Source organism: Silurus meridionalis, chromosome 8, assembly GCF_014805685.1.
Source record: "Silurus meridionalis isolate SWU-2019-XX chromosome 8, ASM1480568v1, whole genome shotgun sequence".
In the NCBI taxonomy this organism is placed as follows: domain Eukaryota; kingdom Metazoa; phylum Chordata; class Actinopteri; order Siluriformes; family Siluridae; genus Silurus; species Silurus meridionalis.
Genome location: NC_060891.1, coordinates 9,799,379 through 9,825,568, shown reverse-complemented (window position 1 = coordinate 9,825,568; position 26,190 = coordinate 9,799,379). Strand labels below are relative to the sequence as shown.

At 36.2% G+C, this 26,190-nt stretch overlaps 1 protein-coding gene across 2 annotated transcripts in view; it reads left to right on the top strand.

Moving 5' to 3' along the window:
• Positions 1–394: 394 nt before the first annotated feature.
• The window catches only part of LOC124390010 (disintegrin and metalloproteinase domain-containing protein 12-like), a 125,826-nt gene continuing 100,030 nt past the window's right edge, over positions 395–26,190 (top strand). For both annotated transcript variants that reach the window (XM_046855683.1, XM_046855682.1), the window contains exons 1-3: positions 395–734; positions 22,783–22,889; positions 24,050–24,123. In XM_046855683.1, the coding sequence (XP_046711639.1) occupies positions 635–734; positions 22,783–22,889; positions 24,050–24,123 (281 nt within the window). In that variant the 5' untranslated portion in view covers positions 395–634. The remainder of the gene's footprint in view (positions 735–22,782; positions 22,890–24,049; positions 24,124–26,190) is intronic.

The following is a 26,190-nucleotide window of genomic DNA, read 5'->3' as shown; positions in this document are numbered from 1 at the left end:
TGAAAATGTAAGAAGTACAGATATTTGTGTGTAAAAACTGTAATGAGTGAAAGTAAATAGTTGTCTGAAAAATAAATAGTGAAGTAAAATACTAATACCAGAAAAATACACTTTAGTACAGTAACGAAGTATTTGTACTTCATTACTTCCCATCTCTTGATTTTCTGTATGTAAATGTCTCGACCCGGGTGAAGAGTAGCCTAATTTTCATTTGCAGTTCCCAATAGTAGTCCAACCATGAGGACTTTCATCAAATCTGGCAACATACAGTAGCTGAAAGCTCAGAAAGAGTGCACATGGGAATCCAGCTGTTTAAGTAGCGCGGGGTTTCAGCCCATTAAATGAAGCTTCTCTCTCTCTCTCTCTCTCTCTCTCTCTCTCTCTCTCTCTCTCTCTCTCACACACACACTCTGTTTTACTCCTCCGTGCAGCACGCGCCACTGTTTCACTATGGATTTCCATTCTGCAGGAGAAGGAAACTTTTTCTTACGGACTGAACCCGCCCCTGTGCATTTTGGGATTTGATGGTGGGCTGTTCGCAGGAAGTCCCTTCACATCCTGCCTCCTGCATCACTGCGCTCTGAGGGTTTATTAGAGCTGCTCTTTACTGCACGCGTGCTTTAATCCGGTAAACATGATGCACCGGCAGCGCGCGGACAACTGCACTCTCACAGCTGCGCTTGTGCACGCGCTCGTGCTGCTGACCGTCACACTCGCCGCTCAGTTACCTAATGGTAAGACTTTACATCCCACATTCAACACCAGCGCGCATTGTCTTTCTTATTTTATTTTTTGCTTTCTCATTATTGACACACAAAAAAGTAAAGTAATAAACAAATCGTGGCCACAGGCGAATCTTTTATTTGTTTATTTATTTATTTATATATTTTTTTTGCTTTTGCACTACAGCCCGGGGAAGTGAAATTAATGAGAAAAAAAAAAGTTTTACACCCTTTGTTGTGGATCTGCCAGTCAGTATGATAGCTGACAATCTGTCTTCTATTCTATTCTATTCTATTCTATTCTATTCTATTCTATTCTATTCTATCCTTCATTAATAGGAATAGTTTATATATATATATATATATATATATATATATATATATATATATATATATATATATATATATATAATGATATACCAGATATAAAACTTGTATGTATTGCAAAACTGTATTTGCAGAAGTTTCTGTACTTATTCAGTAAAGAAAACCATGCAAATGACATACAGATTATAGCAGTGGTGTGTGATCTCTCTCTCTCTCTCTCTCTCTCTCTCTCTCTCTCTCTCTCTCTCTCTCTCCCTCTCTCAGTTTGAGAGACAGCACAAGAATGGGAATATCTAACAGTAGTTTTGACCTTGTGGTGACATTTGGTTGCTCTAAAAAAAAAAAAACCACTCAGCAAGTATTAAAAAAGAAATAAATAATCAAAGATTATTGATTGAGGTGTGATCTAAGTGCAGACATGTCATTAATCACATGCATTAATAACTGTCAGGAGATGTTCGTTAGAAGGATAGTAAGATGAATTGTGTGTGTGTGTGTGTGTGTGTGTGTGTGTGTGTGTGTGTGTGTAGTAATCTACTATATGCATGGATCATTGATCTGAATATTAGCTTCCATCATATATATGTGTGCTTGAATGGGAATGAACAAAGCACAATGGCAGAATGAGAGTAAAGAGACACTGTTTACATGAGTCAGCCGCATGCTTCCTCACTTATCAGGAGGAAAGAAGAGTGTGTGTGTGTGTGTGTGTGTGTGTGTGTGTGTGTGTGTGTGTGTGTGTGTGTGTGTGTGTGTGTGTGTGGGGGTGTTTAACAATCGACATTTTAGTTAATTGACAATCATAAAAATGGAAATGTATGTAATACTATATACCCTAGAAAAGCTGCACGTTGAAAAATTAGAACAGTGATTTAATGACAGTTTAATATGAATCTATACACTGGATATTGATTCATACACCATCATTTTATTAGAAATAGATCAATGAATATCTTAGCTGATTAAAAAAAGTTTGTGTTTGTTTCTCAGGGCTTTTATCAATAATAATGTATACCTTATGTTACACAGGTTTACTATTTGAACATTACATTCAGAGCATGTTGAATTGGTAGCGTTAATACAGGTCAAAGTACTTAATAACTGTATTACCGTATTTTTTGGACTATAAGCCGCTACATTTTTCCCACGTTTTGAACCCCGCGGCCTAAACAACGAAGCGGCTAATTTATGAATTTTTCCTGGGTTTTTCCCTGTTTTACAAACTTCAAACAAAAAACTGAACCCCATAAAATTAGACCAATGAAATTTCTGAACGGAAACGAAAGAACGCACCTCACCTGTGTTCTGAGCTGCACGGCATCGGGAGAAAAAACTTCCATCGGGTGATTTTTAAACGCACAACGATGCCAAAAGATAAACTCCTGAGATAAATAGTTGTAAAAGGAAGGAGGAAGACAGTGAACAATGACTTTCTAGGTAGGCTACTGTTTAGATACAAGCAGTTGTAACTCGTGGAGTAATGGTGAAAGGGAGAGCTCGCTATCTCCAGTTGCAACAGAAATTATATAAGCACAGACAGGTTTCCAAAACTCGTGCTTTTTTATTTTTCTTGGCAACAGCGTTACAGGTTAGTCAAAGAAACTTAGAAAGGAGCATCAGAAAATAATAAGGACATATTCCTCGGTCTCCACACATGCAGTATTAGTGGAAGAATGCAGTGGCATGCTATTCCCAAAATACTGCTATGTTTCTAAAGGAAGCGCAACATATTTCACCTGTTACACCGTGTGTAACGTGTCTTTCATTAAAGCCTGTGTAAAGTACATTAGTGTAGACTGCGGCTTATAGACAGGTGCAGCTTATTTATGTTAAAAATAAAAAATAATTTTTTATTTTTTAGCTTTATAGTCCGGAAATTACAGTAATAATTGTATTATTACTGCTACTTTTTTATACTACAAAACTTGATCAACATTTAAGTGGTACAACTCGTTTTAGATAGAAAGATAGATAGACAAAATAACATTTAAGCATGCCAAGGTTGTGCTTTGATTAGTGGATATTCGTTGACGTCCAGTTCTTAGTTGCACTTCCAACACATCATTTTAGATTTGATTAATAAGGTTGGCAGCAGTGTTATGTGTGATGTGCTTGCCACTGTCTCTTGTTACAGTCTGTTGCAACTTTAAAACATCTTTTCGATTCAGCCGTGAAAACTCTTTTGTCAAAGACATTCTTGAAGGCTGTGTGAAAACTGGTAATGTATAGGAGACTTTTCGGACACCCTGTTTATTCAAGGATCAGTGGTTTATTTAAATCGGCAAAATTTTTAAGAGAGTTAAAGAAAACGTCGGGATTTTAACCTCTTAGCCCTCAGTGTTACGTCAGCGCGGCTGATATCCCATTGTTCGGAGGTTTTAATGTTTAACAATAGATTAAAACGAAAGGGACAAGAGTAAACGTGACAAACTATATATCATTCTAAATGACATATTCTCAGATAAATGTTTTTAGGCAACACATTTTTTTTTTTACATTTTCAGAAAATGTAAAATAGAAACTATAGAAATAGAGACATGGGACTGATTTCATGTATTTATATATGAAATAAAAAAGTTCAATACAGAAAATGTATATTTAAGGCATTTCATCATATAATACTTATCTTTTTGAGCAATATCAACTTTAAATGATTGACACTAAAGTTCAAAGTGTATTCCAAATTGTGTATGTAGCCCACTTCTGTCAGGTAGGTCATTTTTTAGCTGTGATTCCAAAAGCGTGGCGAAGACTAGCGGTTTAAACTCTATATGCGTAACGGTTAAGGTTTTGTCAAGTTGCTGGAAAAGAGATATGAATAAATAACTGAAATAACAGGTAATGTTGGTAAAAGTAGCTACAAATATTGACTCAGAGCTGGCCAATATGGTGTAGCATTATAACTCGGTTTTGTCTGATACAACATTAAAGACATGTTGTATCATTTAACTATGAAAAATTATTGGCTCTACAATTTGATAGCGGTTCAAGTCATAAGTCTGGACTGCTGTAATAGGATTGAGAGAGAGAGAGAGAGAGAGAGAGAGAGAGAAAGAAAGAAAGAAAGAAAGAAAGAAAGAAAGAAAGAAAGAAAGAAAGAAAGAAAGAAAGAGACTTTATGTGTGCTAACATACTCCAGACTTATCAGGGTTGTAAGATGTTTCACATGTTAACTTTTAAGTTATCAATCTCTGTGTGTGTGTGTGTGTGTGTGTGTGTGTGTGTGTGTGTGTGTGTGTGTTTTAAAACAAAACAATCCACAGAATCTCTGTTTTTTAGAAATGTAAAACTGTCAAATGTGTTCTTTGACAAGATTATAAGTCATTTGAAGGTAAGTGAATATTTGTTAATATTCTTAACAGCACACACACGTGACTCAAACAGAGTGAGAACCATGACGTGGTCCACGTATTAATCTTGCCTTGGTACTTCTGGGGTGCACCTCTGTACAGAGTAACCTGATAAATGGAAATGGACAATGATTGGTTTACCTGCCTCCTTTTAAAATGACTGGAGGATGTTGCTTAAGCATATAAGTAGTGTGTGTGTGTGTGTGTGTGTGTGTGTGTGTGTGTGTGTGTGTGTGTGCTGTCTATATTTAAGCACTTGTCACTAACACCTGATGCTCAGCAGGGAATGTGGTATAGCAACTGTCTTTTGGTTTTCATAGTCATTTATCACCCTCTGTCACGCTAAATGCACCGCAGTGTGTATTTATGTGCGTGGGTTTGTTGTAATTGGAAAATGTCTTGTACTAAACTTTAGCAACTTTACACATTTTCTGCATCACAAGTCTGGTCAAAGCCAAAAACATTTGGACACTGATATTATTATTATTTTATGGTTATTAGTATTTAGGTGTTTATTGGAGTTAATACTGTATATGAGCTCACAGTGACTACTTTTAGCTTTAATTTCAGGGTATTCACATCCAGAATGGTTTATATTATCCCATCTTTTTTAGGGAAATACGAATAACTGGACAAATGGATACTCATCAATTTAACTGTCAATTTTCGGTAGTTTGGTAGTAAATCCTTTGAGATCGATGACTGCTTAGAGTCTGGAAGCCATAAATATCACTACCCACTATGTTTCTTCTCTGGTAATGCTCCGTCAGGTTTTTACTATGGCTGTCTTTTGTTGCTGCATGCTCTTGTGTACAGTTTTATCTTATTGTTTGCTTTCAGTAATAAAATGCATCCTCATTTGGATTGGTTTAGGTGACTGACTCGGCCAGCACTGATTTTTGCACTTCTTGGGTTTAAAAACGTCTTGCGTTGCTTTTGAAGTATGCATTTTGAGTCGCGCACCTATTGTAATATGCAGCTTTGGGAAGCAGTTGTCTGAATCTGAGCAAACAGAACAGCCCTGTACACTACAAAATACATTCTCAATAAATACAAGGTATCCCGTTTCATTGTCATGCTTTCACTGGTAGTATCAGGGAAAAATTTGAAGGACGTACTGATTAAACTACATTTCCATCTTCACTGCAATTGTTCAAATTCTGCAAATTACCAATGTACAGGTTGTACCTGTCAGAGAGTCACCAGTCACGCCTCCCTCCAAGGCTCAACACTCTTGCTCAGCCTCTCCCTCCTACTAATCACCTACACCTGTCCTCCATTTACCCATCCCTTTATAAGGCCACTCTTCCCCTTTTCCCCCCGTCCGATCTACAGTTTACGACCGTAGATCATCCGGACTACCTACCGCTCTTACTGCCTGAGTTTCCATGCTCCTAGCAAGGCTTCGGGTGAAGCACTCATTTCAGTTTTGTTTCCGTCTAGTTTTCCTATCCGTGACAGTACCTCTGAGGTTGCTATTTCTTTTTTGATAATTCAAATAAGAAAGGAGCGTTTCAATGTCTCAACTATGTCTAGACCAATAAAAAAGCAAACAAATAAGAAAATAGGACAATCAAAGCAAAACCATATTTGTCGTAATTGCTATAAGATTTCTAGGTATCATACAGCTAAAATGAAACCTTAAAATAATTAACATGAATTTATTTTTTATTATGATATATATTCGGCACTTTTCTAATGTAAATGTATATTCTACAGAAATATAAAATAATATAAATATAAATAATAATAGTGAAATAATATTAATAATAATAATAATCATAAAAATAAATCATAATCATAATAATATTATTATTATTACGTCACTTTCCTGGATACAAAGGTTTTCATGACAGTGTACTTGATTATTTACACCCTTCACTCTGACAGAAGCACACCAGGAATCCCAAACACAAAAAGACAACATGAAAGAGTCGAGCTCGTGTTTGTGAATGTGTGTGTGTGTGTGTGTGTGTGTGTGTGTGTGTGTGTGTGTGTGTGTATGTCTGTGCATGTGCGCTCACTTCCAGTTTATGTCTCTAATGCGGAGATGCAAATTTTGATGTTGTATACTGGAATTTTGTTTATGGTTTCCCAAGTGTGTGAAGCCTGCAGGTGTCCAAATCCAGACTAATTTAACACCTATGCTTTGTGGTAAAACAGGTGGGAATTAGTCTTTAAGTTCATATTTCCCTTGCTGGGGGAAATTTGTGCAGAGGTATGTGTGCGTGTGTGTGTGTCTGTGTCTGTGTTATTCTTTAGGGGATTCAGGAATGATATTTTAGAAGGGTGTGGTAACATGACCCAGAGTGGAGCACTACTCTACTTGCGACCTACTTGAAAGCTGTGTGTGTGTGTGTGTAAATGGTTTGCAGGAGTACCCTGAAGTTGTGTGGGTTACCTCTTAGTGGCTTTGCAATTCACGTCTGTCAGGTGCACACACCCAAAAAACCATATGTTCCACAAATATTTCACCTTCAACTGAAACAAATGCATATGTGCTGTCTAGTTTGTGTATGCAATACATTAATATGTTATACGCTGATCTTGTTAGGTTTATGAATAAAACTATTAAGCAAGTTTAAACTACTGATATCCGAACTTGCTGAATGTGCATTAACTATTTCATTTTACCACTTGGGCTTGGACAGTGAAGGATAATCACTAGAACTGCTATAACATTTGACATTTTTGTCTTCTGCTATTTGGGGGAACGGCTCAGATTTTTCTGGAAAATCTGATCAAATTCAAATGTAAGCAAACGTGTCATATTAACTGCTTTGTACAAAAGGTCCCATTTTCCCAATGTCAAATCTCTTCTATTGAAGCACCTATTTAGAAAACACTCCTAGTTGTTTGATTTAAAATGCCTAAATCTGATCAAAAGTTTGTCCATTCCAGCATGAGTGCACACTGTTATATTTTTGAACATTTTTATTTTTTATTTTTTTTTTCTATGTTGAGAAATTAATCTGGTGTAAAATCTTTCCCAACTTTTCTCCATTGTAATTATAATTATTATTTTTAGTAAAATTACTAATATTCGAGTAAAAGTTGTATATAACTAGCTGGATCAAACTTCATTGTTTAGATTGTTTCATAAATTAAACTATATCTAAACAAACATCTTATGTTGTTTTATTTTTCTTTCTAAATGTATTGTGTATGTTATAAGTTTAAAGAATAGTTAAATAAAAAGTACACCAGAGCCTCAAATTGTAAATAACTACCTGTCAAGAAGAAAAGCGAGCTAGGCCTTGGTTATCAATCAAAGCACTATCAAAAAAACCATGTCAGATAGGAAGACTTTATAAACAAAGGAGAAATGCATTTAGTTCTGAAGAATAGGGCTGTCATGATATTTTTTATCTAAGCTAACTGCTTAGAATAAAATGGAATCATGACTTTGAGTGCATTATAATTTTGTAGTGGGGGTGTACAACGATAATTTCATTGTATAACGGCTACTGTAATTGGTCAAGGTGGGAATTGTTTACTTTATTTTTTTTGTATTATTCATTTATGTTCCAAATGTGTTACTTTATAGGCAGTATTGGCATGATTTTTGATTGTACTAGTCAAATGTGTCATGCAGTAAGAGACATTTATGTGTGTATGTTACAAGAGTGGAAACTATTGTGCTTCATTTCTAAAATGTAAAAATTGTTATGTAAATTAACAGTAGAATATTGGCAACAGGGTAGTCTTAAGTTTACTATTATTTTGCATATTCATATTGAAATTAGCTATACACTTTGTTACTAATACTACAATGCACTGAATTACAGTAACCTGCAGTATTTTCTAGATTTAACAGTAGCCTACTAGCAGGGTTGCCAGTACAACCATGTACTAAAAGATTGCATTAACAAACTTCATATCAAGAGAAAGTTGAAGAAGGAAAGCCCCATCATATAAAAAATGTGTATGATCCATTATGAAAAATTACTTATGGTTTCATGTTTTTTCTGTTGATGGGACAGCTGTACCGAGCAACCTCGCGCCTTTTGAATTAAAAGCACAAACAACAGAAAGAACTGTTGAATTACAGACACTCGGACACTGATTCAAATCCTTCTGAGAACCTTGCAGTGTGTCACGCACTTAGGAGGAAAGGTGGTGCAAGTATAGATTACATCCACTTCTTTTTCCTCTAGAAAAAGTTATAAGTAAAAGAGAGGGAAGGATCACAGGGTTACCATAAATCCTAGGCTGAGCAGCAACATGTTCTTAATGCAAGAGAGCTGGGTTCATAAAAGGTACAGGTTTATAAATGCATGTATAGAAGACATCTTGAGCTCCACTGGCACTGTATCTTCTCTTCTTTAGATCAGACCAAGTTATTTTTTTGAAAATTAACAGAAATAAGTTACATGCACCAAGAGCAGACAATCAGGTCGCTAGTGCTATACCACAAAAAATCTTTTACTAACCAGCAACAGAAAAGATACCTTATCTGTTTTACAGACGTTAATACAGAAATTACATTACTAGAATGTGAGAGTGCGGTGAGTGCCGCATCCTAACCACTAGACCACCAGGGGACAAAAATGAAGCTTTTAATAATTGTTGGAAAAAAAAGTTTTTTAGTGTGTTCATTAATTTTACATTTGTGTACAAACATAAATAATTAATTTTCCTAAAACAAACGACTGCAGCAAAAAAGGTGATAAAGAAGGTGGCACAGGAGCTTTCAGGAGCTTTTTGTTTCATTCTTGATAACTTTTGATTTTGAGCAATGATTTGTGGTTATGACCATTAAAAGCTTCACATTTGCCATATTTGCTTGAATCATTTTATGTTGCACAGGAGTGTAGAAGAAACTGCATGTAGTCAAGAACTCCTAGACTCCACTAACAACCGAGTCATAAAGGACATGCCGTTAAACACGCTAACAACGAGGAAATTTATGACCATTGATTTACAGATTTCACATACTACATTTTACTAAAGGTTAGAACACACACCCATGATAAATTAAAGCAACATGATCCTTTTTTTGTATCTAGTAAGCATTGCATTGTGGACCGGGTGTGTAATGTTCATCTCCCAGTTCCATCACTGTACTGTTGCAGCAAGAGCAAAAAAAGGAAATCTTTGTACTGTCAGATAAGATCAATCTTTTAGCAAAGTAGACTAAAATCTGAAAACAGAACTCCAAAAGATTGAAAAGCTCTCTTATATTTATTTATTTTTTGACATAGTATTGATTATAATTTTGTTTTATTTTAGTCATGTCTGCTGTCAAAGTTTTACTGAAAGTGACCTTATTGACATTTGCATGTTCTCTATTGTTGATATTTTTGTTTCATTCTGTGATGTACTGTACTTTATATAATTTCTATCAAAAAATCTAACTGGTTAACAAGTTGTCTTAAACTGTGATTATCATGAAAGAAAGAAACAGCTAAGGAAAATTCCCATCAAACTCGTTCAAACACACAAGTGACTTGCCAAATTAATGTTGGTATAAGTATATCAGTATGCTAATATTCTAAAGCCAACACTAGTATTATATGCTCTGAGCTTGTTTTACAGGGGTGTACTGGGTGCCTGGATTACTTATTTTTCCACACATTAACTCCAAAATAAATTACATACATTTGATGCATCAAATCAATTATTTTCTGTTCTTAAATAATAATATTTATTATAAACTCCAGGAGAGAGAAAAAGAACTGCTGCTTTTATAAAATTATTTAACACATTCTGGTAACAGGATTCATTCCGGTTTTGAGGATGTTCCACAATATTATAATGCAGATACATACAAAATAAAAACGTTAAAAAGCATCAAATATTGTTATTAATAATGTAACCCTTTTAATGTGTTAGAAAGCTGCCTACCTATTTTGTGTTAGCGTGCCAAATTTGACCCATGACTTAATTCAGCCTAAAATAATGAAAGAACAATGATTTTCATCCAATATTGTTTTTCACCACATAGCTAACTTGTTATGCATTGATAACTATGTAAACACAAGGTAAAACATTATTTTTTTTTTGTTGGCCAAATGGACTATTTACATAAGAACATACCACTCATTTCAATTGAATGTAAAATGTTGAAACAATGGGTATTTATGTTATCTGACTATAATATTATTATTATATATTATAACAATTAGTTATAACAGTAGTGACTTCTTTTTCTTCTTTCGGGTTTTCCCATTAGGGGAAACCACAGCGGATCATCAATCTCCATACCCACCTGTCCTTTACATCTGCCTCTTTTAACCCAACTACCTTCATGTCTTCTCTCACCACATCCTTCCTCTTTTCCTATTAACTGGTGGCTTCATCCTCAGCATTCTCCTCCCGATATACCCCATGTCCCTCCTCTGCACAAACCATCTCAAGCTCGCCTCCCTCATCTTGTCTCCAAAACGTCCTACATGCGCTGTCCCTCTAATAAACTCATTTCTAATCCTGTCCATTCTTGTCACTTCCAATGAAAACCTCAACATCTTTAACAGTAGTGACATCTGATAGGCAATTTTATGTTAGGAAAGAGGTAAAAAGTCAAATTTTTTCACATAATCAAATTAATTTTGCTAAAAATTGCAAAGTCAAATAGAACATCTAAAAGCAGCATGTTTTATCTCTTTCTCAAATTGAACATTGAACAATGACAACATAAATTGTATTTGTGTGCGTGCGTGTTAATAATAAAGTTTTTGAATTAAATACTGAACATTGACAAGGTGTTTGTGTTCATATGCATAAATCACAGTATGTGATTGTTTAGTGTGCTCCCTACTGTGCATATATGTTTCCCACATTTAAGTGCTCCACCCTTTTGTCCCAAACATCCCTAATGGGAGTAAGCTTGTGATTTAAATGGCGAGCAGCTCTTGTCCCTCGATTGTCAAAGCAGATAACTCTTGACAACACATAAAAGGTCTGAATGGTAGCTCGTAAAATGCTCTGGGGTGACTCACCATCCCATAAGCTGGCTGTAGCCTCATTACAGGATCTGTACACTCCAGCAAGAACCAACAGCCCTATATAAGCATTTAGGTGTGTTTTGTCAATCTCCACTCAGCTGTTGCCAAACACGCTTTACCCTTTAGTGTTTGTCATCTCAAGCAGGATCCTCTAAACAGATGGTGGTATGAACAACTCAAATTCTGTCCTGATGTATTGAAAATGTGACACACATATCTAGTAGACCCCGGGGTTATTCTGATCATGTTCTCAGTTGGTGCTCTGCCTTGGTTGGAATAAGGGATTGACGCGCATGAGATGTTACCTTTTTTTTTTTGAAGTTTTTTTTTTTGGACATCTGTGCCATTTGGGCTGTCCTCTTAATCAAATGTGTCTTTTTCTTCAGGATCATACTCCACATCGTCCTCATCCTCAGACACATCCTCCTCACTGTCACTTTGCTCTCTGTCCTCAATATTACTTACATGACCAAATATATGGTCAGTAACCTTATAGACACTGAATATATGTGGTGTCTATGAGGTTATTGACCATATCTTTGTTCATGAAGGAAATCTGTGAATAAGGATGATGTGGAGTATGATCCTGAATAAGACACATCTGATGACAGCCCAACGACAATTAATCTCTTGCTCATGTTGAAATAGACTGATGATGCTACAGACTGAAACTGATAACACACATGAGCTTTATTTACAGGTAGTAATTTTCAGAGAATTCTGTGCATATTGTTCATACCACACCCCAAAAAAATGAGTATCAATATTCCACAAAACGTTTTAAATGATACATGGATGTATATAACAGTCAAAATTCTTGGTGTTTTAAATTTGACCCATAGCACCACAGACGTTTTTAAGACCTTCAGAATTTACTAAAATGGTGACAGTTTCTTTTGTCGTGTTAAAATTGCTGTCTTTGAGGAGATCATGAAGGCTTGTTCAAGCAAAAAAGTAGTTTTTTACATATAACTTGAAAACATGTCAAATTTCACCCTAACACAATATAAGGTTAAAAAAAAAGATTAAAAATGAAAAAAATATAGATAAAGGAATGTATGTATGAATGGACTGCTTGTTAGATAGCAGAACCATAGGGTCATTCAGATACTTATACTTTTGTAAACGTCTTTTTGGATGACTGCACATGTATTCAGTGGGAGAGAAATCTAGCAGCAGAGGCAAAAAATGGTTGTCTGGTAAAAATGGCATGGTCTTTGATGGTTCTCCACATTTGTCATCACACAATGAAAAACATATGGCTACAGATGTACAGATGTTAATCACCAGACGCATACTACATTGCAATGAAAGGTAAGCATTAGTACATACTGTTAAGGTACTTTAGTGAAACAAACACAGAAGAAATACATAAAACATAGCCAACCAAACACAAAGCTATTCACAGGTATACTGACACTGATACCTGGGTCCTTATTTTCTTTTCTTTGTTGAGTCAACAAAGTCAAGTCAACTTGAAAGAACCATCTTTAATATTTAAAATAAAAGAAGCAATAGTGGCACCTTATGTGTTCCAAACAAAGGAAATAGCTGAGAATAAACAAAAATGCAGTGGCTTTCTTGAAGTTAAGTGTGGTTTGAAGCCAAATTATATATTTTATAAGAGCTCCAAATAAGCACAGATAATAAGGTATATGTACCGTATTTTCTGGACTATAAGCCGCTACTTTTTCCCCACACTTTGAACCCCGCAGCTTAAACAATTAAGCGGCTAATTTATGGATTTTTTTCCTGGATTTTCCGGGTTTCACCCTCTTGCCGAACGGGTTCAGGTGAACCAATTAAGTTCTTTATATCAAACCGGGTGCGCTCCCACTAAATCAGGCCACACCACATCATAAATATGGATGCGGTTCCTCTGACGTTTGACCTGCCGCTCACTCGGACTGTCAACAGGAAATCCGAATCATTTGTCACGCTGAAAACAACTGGGCATGAAAAAACACACTTCACCTGTGTTCTGAGCTGCACAGCATCGGGAGAAAAGCTGCACCAATGGTGATTTTTAAACGCACGACGTTGCCAAAAGATAAAATCCTGAGAGATATTGTTGTAAAAGGAAGGAGGAAGACTTTCTTGGTAGGCTACTGTTTAGATACAAGCCGTGTAACAGACACTGTCTTTCGTTAAAGCCTGTGTAAAGTTCATTAGTTTCAGTGTAGACATGTAATGTTCAAAATAAAAATCTTTGTCAAATTCAGTGAATGCGCTTAATAGTCCGGAAATTACGGTATATACAGTATGTATATTTATACATATTCAGAAAATTTAATAGATCAAGTAAATAGCAAACTGCTGTTATCACTGCTCCTACTGTTCAGCCATGTTGCATTAAGCAGCTAATTTAATATATAGTGCAGTGATTTTGTAAAGGTTTTACTATTTCCTATTGTATGTTTACTCCTTCCCCTACCCTGGCTACTCCAGTGCTCTATAGGTTAACGTATTCAGTGTGCAAGTGAGATAAATACCTTTCAAAAATATTAATTAATGCAAAAGCAAAAAGAGAAAGGGTAATTAATGTATTATTCATATTTTTTTTATTTGCTTGTCAAAATAAAAACCTCAAAACTCAGATTTTCTTTTTCATTTTAATATTCTAAATGAAGTATGCTTTGACTTTTATGAAGTGTGCTTTAAATTAATAGAATAGCACAATGCAAAAGTATTCATGTGTTGCAAAAAAAAAAAAAAACGACTTAATAGGGTTGTCGAGTTAACAGAGGTCGAGATAAGTGGGTATATATATATATATATATATATATATATATATATATATATATATATATATATATATATATATATACATATATACATATATACAGTGGAACCCACTTATCTTGACCTCGGTTAACTCGACAACCCTATTAAGTCAACGTTTTTGAAGTTTTTTCTTTTTTTGGGCAACACATGAATCAATGGTCCCTCTGCAGAACATGGTCAGGATCGGGGGAGGGAGATGAACTTTCTTTAGCCATCTCAGGAAGTAGAGACGCTGCTGGGCTTTCTTGCTGATGGAGCTTGTGTTTAGTGACCAGGTGAGGCTATCCACCAGATAAACACCAAAGAATTTGGTGCTCTTGACGATCTCCACTGAGGATCCATTGATGATCAGTGGAGAATAGCCTCTCTGTGCTTTTCTGAAGTCCACAACCATCTCTTTGGTTTCGACAACGTTCAGAGACAGGTTGTTGGCTCCACACCAGGCTGTTAAATGGTGCACCTTCTCTCTGAATGGTGACTCGTCGTTCTTGCTGATCAGACCCACACAGGTCGTGTCATCAAAACTTGACTATGTGGTTCGATCTGTGCATTGCTACGCAGTCGTGAGTCAGCAGAGTGAAGAGCAGTGGGCTGAACACACAGCCCTGAGCGGCCCCAGTGCTCAGTGTGCAGATGCTGTTCCTGATCCGGACTGACTGATATCTCTCAGTCAGGAAGTCCAGAATCCAGTTGCAGAGGGAGGTGTTCAAGCCCAGTAGGCTCAGCTTCTCAATCAGGTGCTGAGGGATGATTGTGTTGAATGCTGTGCTGAAGTCAATGAACAGCATTCGTACATACGTGTCCTTGTTGTCCGGGTGGGTGAGGGCCAAATGGAGGGTTGTGGAGATGGCATTGTCCGTAGAGCGGTTTGGACGATATGCAAACTGCATGGGGTCCAGTGAGGGTGAAAGCTGGGTCTTAATGTTCCTCATGACGAGCCTCTCAAAGCACTTGATCACGATAAGTGTGAGCACGATGGGACGATAGTCATTGAGGCAGGAGACAGTAGACTTCTTCCACACGGGAACAATGGTTGTTGTCTTGAGGCATGTAGGAACAACGTTGTTGCTCAGGGAGATGTTAAAGATGTTGGTAAAGACATCCGCTTGCTGTTCTGCACATTCCCTGAGCACTCTGCCAGGAATGTTGTCTGGTCCAGCAGACTTCCGTGGGTTAACTCTGCATAGAGTTTTCCTCACTTCAGCTGTGGTTAGACAGAGTCAAGTAAAGTCATTTCAAGTTTATTTCTATAGCGCTTTTTACAACAGACATTGTCTCAAAGCAGCTTTACAGAATTTTGAATGTGTGAATGGTGTGCATTTATCCCTGATGAGCAGCCATGGCAACTGTGGCAAGGAAAAACTCCCTTAGATGTTATGAGGAAGAAACCTTGAGAGGAACCAGACTCAGAAGGGGAACCCATCCTCATTTGGGTGACATCAAGAGTGTGATCATAAATCTTTAAACAATACAGAACACTGGAGAGTGAGAACTAACATGAGCACTGGAATGCAAGATTATGAGTAATGACCTTTCTACAGTCTTATACAGTCATTTGCTCCACATAGCACCTGGTCACTGGGAGGAGGGGTGGTCTTCCTCGCCTTCACGTTGTTCTGTACCTTAAACTGGGCGTAGAAGTTGTTCATCTGGGAGGGAGAAGTCACGGTCACAAGCAGGTGATGTCTTGTAGTTCGTGATCGCCTGGATGCTCTGCCACATGCGCCGGGTGTGTCCGCTGTCGTGGATTTTCTTCAGATTTCCCGCTTATGATGTAGTACACATCATCAGTGACCATCTACATCAGCAAGTGCGTTGATGACGTGACCATCTCCAAGTCCATCACTACATGCTTCAACCAGAAGCAGTGGATGACTGCAAAAGTGTGTGCGCTGCTGAAACAATGAGGCTTGTATCATCATAGGCCTTGTCAAGGCCTAAGTAAGTTTGAGACTTTGCCAGTGTCAAAGAGTCAAGAATTAGTCTTTAGGAAATCTCTTCATTATTTCCAGTTGGAGCAATACCGATAAACATTACATACATTGTTAGGTCAAGCCTTTACTTCAGGTTGCCTTGATTTGTTATTTTGTGTACATGTTAATCATAATGCTGTAGTTTCTAGAGGAAGGGATTACTTCTGGTTAAACTTTGTACATTCAGAAAGCAAAGACATATCCAACATTAATTTCACAAGCTCTAGGTCAAGAACAAGATGCATGTTTACAGACTGACACTGAAGGTGTGAAAAGTCCATGAACAAAACATAGCATAACAAATGTAATTCAAAATTTTTATTCAATATAGAGAATGGGTCCAAGTCCTACAGCTCTATCACAGGCTTTAAATGACATCTTGACAAAGACATTTAAGGTTTAATAAAAAAACCTTAAAAAAAAAATTGCACATGAACATTCATAGCTTTACCGTTTCACTTCAACTTAATTATTTTGTTGTTTGGTTTAGGCTACTGTATAAACCAGCACTTTAGAAATCAAGATACATGTCTTGACAATCACAAACACAGTTTAGGGTTTTAAAAAATAAACCATAAAAATAATCCATCATACATAAATTTTTATTTTTTCTATTTATCACAGTCAGGCTGAATGTACAGTGTTATTTCCAGTTTATAAGCATACTTACTGTATAATCATACCACTTTAACGGATGATTATGTCTTAATTCCAATTTTGAACCAGTTGACTTGTCACTCATATTTGTCATCCAAAAAAAAAAAAAAAAAAAATATTAAAATCTTTATAAATCCAAGTTTACAAGTCTTAAGAGAAACATAACAAAGACCAAAGAGATAAAGAAAAAGACAAACTGAGGGTGGATAGACAAACCTCAAGACACTCACACACACACACACACACACACACACACACACACACACACACACACACACACACAGGAAGTCAGATAATTTGTGTGTGTGTGTGTGTGTGTGTGTGTGTGTCTTTGGATCTTTGTATATATATTTTGTGTATACTGTATTTTTTGTATCTACTAGATATATTAATATTATATATTTTAAATGTTTACATTATTAATATTATGTGTGTAAGAAAGAGCGAGAGAGAAAGAGACAGAGACAGACAGACAGTCAAAGAGAGCAAAAGAGACAGACAGAAAAAGAAAGAGAATTTAATTTTTAAACAGAGAGATGAGCTTTAAAGAATAGAAATAAAAAGTAACAGTAAACAGCAGAAATATTCCACAACTCAAGCAATGGCCCTTTTGCTAGCCTTCATTCATCTGTCCTCCTGGGAATCAACATATCCTGCAACAGTCTGCCACATGATACCCTGTCTGGCCCATTTTTTCTTGCCTCAGAGCCTCTCATTATGTCTCTGTAGGGCGCAGTTTCCCACTTCCTGCCTCTGGGAGCAGAGCTATGGGGAATAGGAAGCAGCTTAACAGAATCTGGCAGCGGAGGTTCAAGTGGGATCAGGATTCAGGGAGTGTGCTCAGCTCAAGGATTTCTGATGTGCTGAATGCTACGAGGTGCTGAGTGTGTGGGAGCTTAATATAGCATGAGCAGAATTTTCCCCACTTATGTTCAGTGACCTTGTATTCATAAGTACTGTCTCTCAGTGTCTTGTCTAATCGTATGTGCGGTTTACATTGGAAGTAGTGTTTGCGCGAAAATGTATGGCTCTTAATGTAAAATTCATAAAAATACACTAAAGCTTTTTTATTATAGAATAAAAATGACAAATGGTCGATTCATATAAAATATAGAGTCATTCTCTTTGCCATTTGCACATTTCGATCCATTTTACTTTTTAACAAATAAAAAAGCCACAGTTGTGTGGTTATGTTCTCACTAGGAATGTGCCTTCTGCCTAATTTGAATTTTTAAATATGTATAAGAGTTAATGGAATGGATGAATGGATTTTCAATTAACCATCAGGAGAGAATACATCCATATTGTAGTATATCAAGTGGCAAGCACTGAAACTTTACTTCTATTGGTGGTAGTGTGCACGAATGTGTTTCAGAGTGAAGAGCAATAAACATCTAGCAAAAGGTTTGCTACAATTTCACCTGTGCTATGCATTATGATAACAGCATAAGCATGCATAAAGATAGCAGTTAATTTTCTGAATCTAGGTAATTGTCCTGTTTGCATTAAAATGACGGTCAGTGCATATATTTGTACATTATATTTACTGAACGAGTAAACAAAAACACCTCCATGTGAGAGTGAGACATCTGGTGTAAAATGAAAACTGCCAGGGAACAGATGCAATCTGCCTCAAGTGCTTCTGATGTATGCTGGAATTAAGCTGCTACCTGATTTGTGTTCACTGTGCTTTAATCCTTTTAACTTTTTTATTTAAGGCCCAAAAATAGAATTTCCGCTTTGTTTGAGTTGCTCGTGTTCAGCGTTTTGATTTATTTATTTGTGGTGCCACACTCCAGAGAAGTGTTTAATGGCTCTTTTAAAATTTAAATGAATAGGCTCCTGTAACATTCAAATCTATGCTGCATGAAGTGGTAGCTTTTACACAATCAGACTACAATTTGGCCACTCCAAGACCCACTAGCAGGCATCCAAACACGTCTGCATTTTCACGTCCTTTGATTGGATGGTCAGAGAGCACACTGGTCAGACTCGGAAACTGCACAAGCTCAAATATATTTGTGTGGATTTAATATCTGTTTTTTATTCCACATTGGCTGACAAAGGAGAAGAAATTGATTTGTTTGCAGATACGCTTACAAGAACATTTACCATATTTTTCGGACTATAAGCCGCTACTTTTTTCCCACGTTTTGAGCCCCGCGGCTTAAACAATGAAGCGGCTAATTTATGGATTTTTCCTGGGTTTTTCCCAGTTTCACAAGCTTCAAGCTAAAAAACTGAGCGACATAACATTAGACCAATGAAATTTCCGAACGGAAACGAAAAAACGCACCTCACCTGTGTTCTGAGCTGCACGGCTTCGGGAGAAAAAACTTCCACTGGTGGTGATTTTTAAACCCACGACGATGACAAAAGAAAAACTTGTTTTTTTTCAAAGAAGAAATTGTTGTGAAAGGAAGAAGGAATACAGTGAACAATGACTTTCTTGGTAGGCTACTGTTTAGATACAAGCCGTTGTAACGCGTTGAGTCTGGGTCAAAGGAGAGCTCTCTAACTCCAGTTGCAACAGAAATATAAGCACAGACAGGTTTTCAAAACTCATGCTTTTTTATTTTTCTTGGCAACAGCGTTACGGGTTAGTCAAAGAAACTTAGAAATGAGCATCAGAAAATAATAAAGACATATTCCTCGGTCTTGCACACATGCAGTAATAGCGGAAAAATGCGACGACAGGCTATTCCCAAAATGCTGCTCTGCTCTTAAAGAGCCACAACATATTTCACCCTTTACACCGTGTAACAGACCCTGTCTTTTGTTGAAGCCTGTGTAAAGTTCATTAGTTTCAATGTAGACACCTGCGGCTTATAGACAGGTGCGGTGTATTTATGTTCAAAATAAAAATCTTTGTAAAATTCAGTGGGTGCGGCTTATATATATGGGTGCGCTTAATAGTCCGGAAATTATGGTACACAAAAGACTTTTTAAGAAAAATTGGACATCATGAGCAACGGTCAGCTAAAACCATTCAAAACAGTTAAAAAGCTTTTCATGAATCAGTTTGTTCTGTAGAATTTGCACAAACCATGCAATCAATTTTCATTCTCAAATCCCCAGGAAAACCATAATGCAAGGAAAAAAATGGTATGGTAGAACACCACTGACGGCCTAGGTGTTAAATGCACGGTCCGCACCTACTTAAAACCTCCCATAACCTTTTTCCTTGCCATGCTCTTGAGCAGGTAAGTTCTAATGAAGATTTTTAATGGAAATCAGAAATGTTGAGAAAGTATTATTCCTCTTCTGGCCAAGAAGCAGCATCCAAATTTTGCTTAATGCTGCTTTTTCTTTTTAAGCACCATTCTTATTACTGGTTTCATGTTGATGTGTAATGAATATTGGTTTCAGTAGGCCCAAAAGCTTGTGCATATTTTGAAATGTGACTGTGGTTATTTGTGCTCATTCAGCTACAAGAGCATTAGTGAGGCCAGACAGTGACATTGGGTGAGGAGGTCTGGCATGTAGTCAACATTAAGTGGGATTTAAGGTCAGGGATCTGTGCCCAAGTTCTTCTATCCAAAATTTTATTTTTGACCATGTCTCCTTTGCAAACGGGCATGCTGGAAAATGTCTGGGACTTTTTAGTTCCTGTGGATGGAAATTGTAAGGTTACATCCTACAAAGACATTCTATGCAGCTGTGTGCTGCTAACTTTGTGGAAACAGTTTGGGCAAGAACCACATTCGGGTGTGATGGTCAGTTGTCAGCAAACTTCAAAGTGTATTTGAACAAGATGGGATGTGTTTAATATTGTCTATTCAATGCAGTCTGTTTTGTATTAAAAGTTGGTTGTGCTGCCGAGGATGCATGAATTAAATCCACTTGAAAGTTTTTTCCTTGTTAAGTTTAATATTTCTCTTCATTATTTCACTTTGGTTCATCTGCTGAACAATTACAATCACGTGTGCTTTCGCTGACAGGAAGAATGTTCAGTTTTAGTGGGAAAATTATACTTGATTGCACCATATTAATGAAGGAAGCATTTACATTTTTGACTTCCCTTGTTGTAATTAGCCAAATAAAGATTTCATTACCTCTTCATTAAAATTAGGCAGAAGGACCACCCCCACTATGTCAATACAATCTGTACATCCCTTCTTCTTCAGAAACATCTGGTTCGATCATTAGAGTAAACTGACATTTGGATTTGAAGGCAGGAACTTAATTCTCCTCGTTGTTTACAGAACAATAGCTTTTTGTTTGAAATGCCTAGCTTTTAGTCATGTTCAGTCACAGTGGCAGTTGCCTTTTATTTTATTAAGATTTTACATCATGAATAAATCCATATTCCAGAAAGCGTTTCTGCAGAATTACACCATAACTCTAAAATTACAAACGTTTTAACATTACTCCAGAAAACAATAAAGGACTACTTTAACATTACTACTTTTTTAAAGGTACTTGCAAGTAGGGCTGCAGCTATCGATTATTTTACCAATCAAGTATTCTACAAATTATTTTATATCTACCAAAGTTATTTTTCTTTATTAAAGAGCAATGCCTAATATACAAGAGGAAATTAAACAACTATCTTAATATTAACAAGTAATTTGTTTCCTTTTTAGAATTGCATACAAGAATTTCTGTGAAAACTAAACGCATTTAATACATTTAATTATTATATTACTTTAAAATGCAATTTCAAATATATAAATAAAATATTGAAATCAATTTCAAAATACTTTAAAAAAAATGGTAACCATAGTACAACTGAAAACTGAGGCATACATCAAAATAATAGTAATAAAAACAATAATAAAGCCTAAACATTGCATTTACAGAATGTTGTGCAGCTTCACGTTTCAGCGGAACTACAGCTCCAGCATGACATAAGCCTTTACAGTCTTCTTGGAAGGCTTTGTGGCTATTTTTGAAACACCACCTTATTGTTATATAATATATTTTTTTATATCTTTTTTTACTTTTTAGTTTTCTTATATTCTTATATATTTTAGACTAGAATGTTATCTCTACATTCGATGAAATGTAGTTCAAAAGGTAAACATTGAGTAAAAATACTTTGGTACTGTCTTCCGTGACATTTCTCGTCATGTTCTCATTCTGTAACTTCATTAATGAACTCTCAGATACAAGAAACATACACAATGTACCTGGAAGTCTAGATGTTATTATAAGCATGCTTTTCAGAACAACTCGTATGAAGAAAATAAAGGCGGAAACGTAGTTTCCACTAATTGTGCACATAAGTTTTTTTGTGTTTGTGTGTCAGAAAGAAAGATGCTTGCAGTGCTCCAAGGAGCTGAAAATAACGCACTCGGTCGCCTCACTTGCTTCCCGGGTCTCAGAGCTGTTGCACTATTATTCTGTAGCGTGTGCCTTTTTCATTCATAATGGATGTTGTAATGGATGGTTGTGGTGTTTGGAGAAGCCTACTGGGACATACTGCACTACCTAAAGAAGCGAGGGGAAAATTTTGATTAGGCTAAAGTAACAAGGTACAGCAAAAAGAGAAAGAAAAAAAAAATTGCCTAAGTTTGTAGTAGTATTTCCATAAGAAAATTTACATAATCCCCTGATTGTAAGAAATTTTATGTGGAAAGCTGGCAGCAAATTAAAATATATATAAAAAAAATAACCCTATCATGCTCTTTTTGATCCTTAATCCAATTACACGAATCGCTTGCTGTTTTTCGGAGCAGAGGTGCGGTGAATCAAAAACTAGGACGGTAGGCGTGTGTGGAACATGTAGGCTTGTATATCTATACGCACCTATAATTTTTTTGTGTCAAATTCTTCGATTTCTTTTGTCATTTTGCTTTGAGTTTGAGGCTGTTTGTATTTCATGAAGTGAGGGCGGTTTTGGGGGTGAACCTTTTTGCTGGATACCAGTATGTTTATGTCAGTTTTATTTAAGCCTTGGTGTTTGATTTATTTGAGCAAAATATTTTGACTGGCATCCCAGTCTTTTGAATAGCCTTTCAAATGTAAATTTATTCCACTGCAAAACTCCTAGGTACATTTCTTCTGTACTTTTTTACAGGGCGGCTTTTGAAAAGAGTGGACATGAAGCTGGAACATTATGAGACTATGGTACCACTGCTGCTAGATGGAAATAAACAGCACTCAATCACCTGGCTTCGCTCTAGGGTAAGACCAATATTAGACCTTCAAGTGCCACATATGGATTGACATATCAATAATGCAAAACTAAAAGCTATCTGAAGCCTGTGTGTGTGTGTGTGTGTGTGTGTGTGTGTGTGTGTGTGTGTGTGTGTGATTATTGATTTCTACATCAATGATCTATAGGATGAATAATCCATAGGACTAATAATTTTCTTATAGAACATGTATGATTTCCATTAAGAAAGTCATTTATTCTGTACACACATTGGTGATAGGGGTCAGAAGGTCATCCATCACTACAGGTTTTATACCTTGTGTCATGTTATATAGGCAGGGGCAGATGCAGATTATTATTGAATAAATGTAAAACACAAATAAACAAGCTAAAAAAAACAGAAACCTGAGCATGAGCTTGAGCAAGAACACCAAAATTGAAAGACAATTATTAGACATTGAGTGTAGTACACAATGTAACTAGGCATGTGGCATGAGGTGCAGTTTAATGGTGATGACAAGTTTAGTTTTGAGGTATGAACCTAAAATCTCTATTTATTTTATCTTACAATGTAATTCTTGCTCTAAAATCTGTATGCAGTACATCATTATCCTATCCACATCACATTTCTAGTTCATGTACAGTACCATACTATTAATCCAATGGTCCACTTCTGTTTTAGCCAATGTTTTAACTCACACAACCTTCCAATGTATGTTTATTTTATATGTAAGCATACTTAAGTATACGCCACACTGATGTCCATAAGGAATGGACAACGTGGTTCTGTATTCCTGCATTTGGATTGAAACCCAAAGTAGGTGTGGACTAAATCAGGATTGTTTGGACTAAAATCAGCTTGTTTGACTGTTTGTTTGTATTCACCACTATGCCTCTTGAAAACATAGGAAAAAACAGGCATTCACTAAGGGTGAATGATTGAACACTGTATGTTCATGTTAACATGATTATTGTTGTCATGTTAACATTTATCTTCTTCTTCTTCTTCTTTCGGCTGCTCCCATAAGGGGTCACCACAGCGGATCATCGGTTTTCATACTACTCTGTCCTCTACATCTGACTCTTTCAAACCAACTATCTGCATTTTTTTTTATTTTTAAAGTAGATTCGACAGATTTAAACTATATGGGACTTATAAGGTCATATATTTTTGTTTGTCTCTCCTCAGAGTCCGCCAGCTTTGCTGCAGATATTGATAGAGGCAGAAGGCCAGCAGTTGATCCTCTTGCTGAAGAAGAATGAGTAAGTGCAATCCAACAGCATGTCTTCTTAAAATATGTGAAATATGGTAGAATGCCTGCATACAATAGCAGTGTATATAACACATTAGCCAATATGTTTCCAATATATATGTCATTCATTTAGTTATTTAGCTTTCCCATTCAGTTTCATAACATTCTTATTTTTTTCACTTTACTCTTAATCTTTTGTAAGATCACATTTCAGACACAATATTTAGGCAAAAAATTGATAAACTATATAATATTTAAGATTTTGAAATGATTCAGTTAAAAATAGTGCATTCTAATAAAATCCTTTGTATTTTGTGAAATCACAAGTTAATAAATCTCTAGAGAAATAAATTTGTCAATGATAAATTATGTATGCATTAACATGTGTTAGAAAGAGAGAGAGAGAGAGAGAGAGAGAGAGAGAGAGAGAGAGAGAGAATAATACTCACAATTTTGCATACTTTAATACAAAATTAGTAACCCAGCTGTAGTTAATTTGGAGGGGACGTGACATTTTATGCACATGCACAACTCTGCCTGTTAACATTAAACCCAATTTTATTAATTATGACTAATTACTGTATAAAGTGATTGATGCAGTGAACAATGAAATGGTGACTCATTGTCGCTGAATGATGGTGACTGTATTTGAACAAGGGAAAGCAGATGGAACACTTACAGAATGGTTTGTTCTTCCAATGCTGTACTTCACACTTGTTGCATGAAAGTCATTTATGTTTTTTATTTAAATAGAAATAATGATCATCTGTCTATTTTTCTGTATACTATTATTTGAAATAAAAATTATGAAGCCCAAGTAAATTTAAATAAAATATGTTATATCTCCTGCATTACTCATTGGAAAAGCTTGCCTAATGCTTCAGTGAAATTAGGCTTTGCAGAAATGGATATTGTGACATAATTTAATATTTAGAAGCGCCTCCGGGAGTCTAAGATGGCTTCCACAGTGGTCTTTTTGACTTTTGGACACAGCCAATAACACAGTGAAAAAGTGTGACTTTCACACAAGCCTTTCTCCAAACGTGTTCTGAATATATTACTCTTCCTATGTGCACTAATGTTATTTCTTACTTAAGTTCTATTGAATTCGCAAATCTGATTGGCCAGCAGGAGCTGATTAATTTTCAATAAAAGCAGCTCTGACAGAATAACTGGCTGCAGGCAAACCTTAGGATTATATTAGTGTTCTCATTCTAATATGCTCTTGTTTCTATAGTAACAACTTACACGCAGGGGCTTGTATGGTGGAGGTTACACATAATCGGATTATAAAATGTGTGTACATGTTGATATGGTGAAGTATGTGTGAGGTGAAAGGGAGAAAGTGTCAGGGTTTTGAAACAGTCTGAGGTAAAGCTATTATATTAAATCTTCAGGCGTGGTAAAGTTTTTCTTTTTCTGTTTATTTTGTCTTATCAACTTCGAACCAGAAAAAAAGCAAAAAGCTATTGAGGGAATTACTGTTTATATAACAGACTGAACATTTCCAGACAACTGACCATCACACCCATATGAGGGCCTTCTTCAAACTGTTGCCACTAAGTTTGCAGCACACAAGTATAATGTCTTTGTATGCTGTATTATTGCGGTGTCCCACCACTGGAACTATGACTCCAGATTTGGAGTGGAATATCTTGAATGTCCTGCACAGATCTGTGAACTCAACCCCAGTAAATACCAGCAGAGGATGGGTTTTCTTTTGAGTCCTGTTTTTTCCTTATAGCGTCTCAGGAAGTTTTCCTTGTCACTGTCGCCAATGGCTTGCTCATTAGGTACTAACATATAATAGATAAATTTATGTGGACTGATTTATAAATGTAAAAGTGATATTCATAATCTATTTAATTCTGTTATGGGAATGTTCATTGTTAAACGTGCTATACAATTAAAATTGAAAATTGTAATTAATTTAACACATTTGGGATGAATTGGAACACCTAGTACACCCTCGAACTCCTCACACAACAGTTCCAAGTCAAGTCAAATCAAGTTTAATTGTATAGCGCTTTTCACAACAGACATTGTCTCAAAGCAGCTTTACAGAAATCAACAGTCA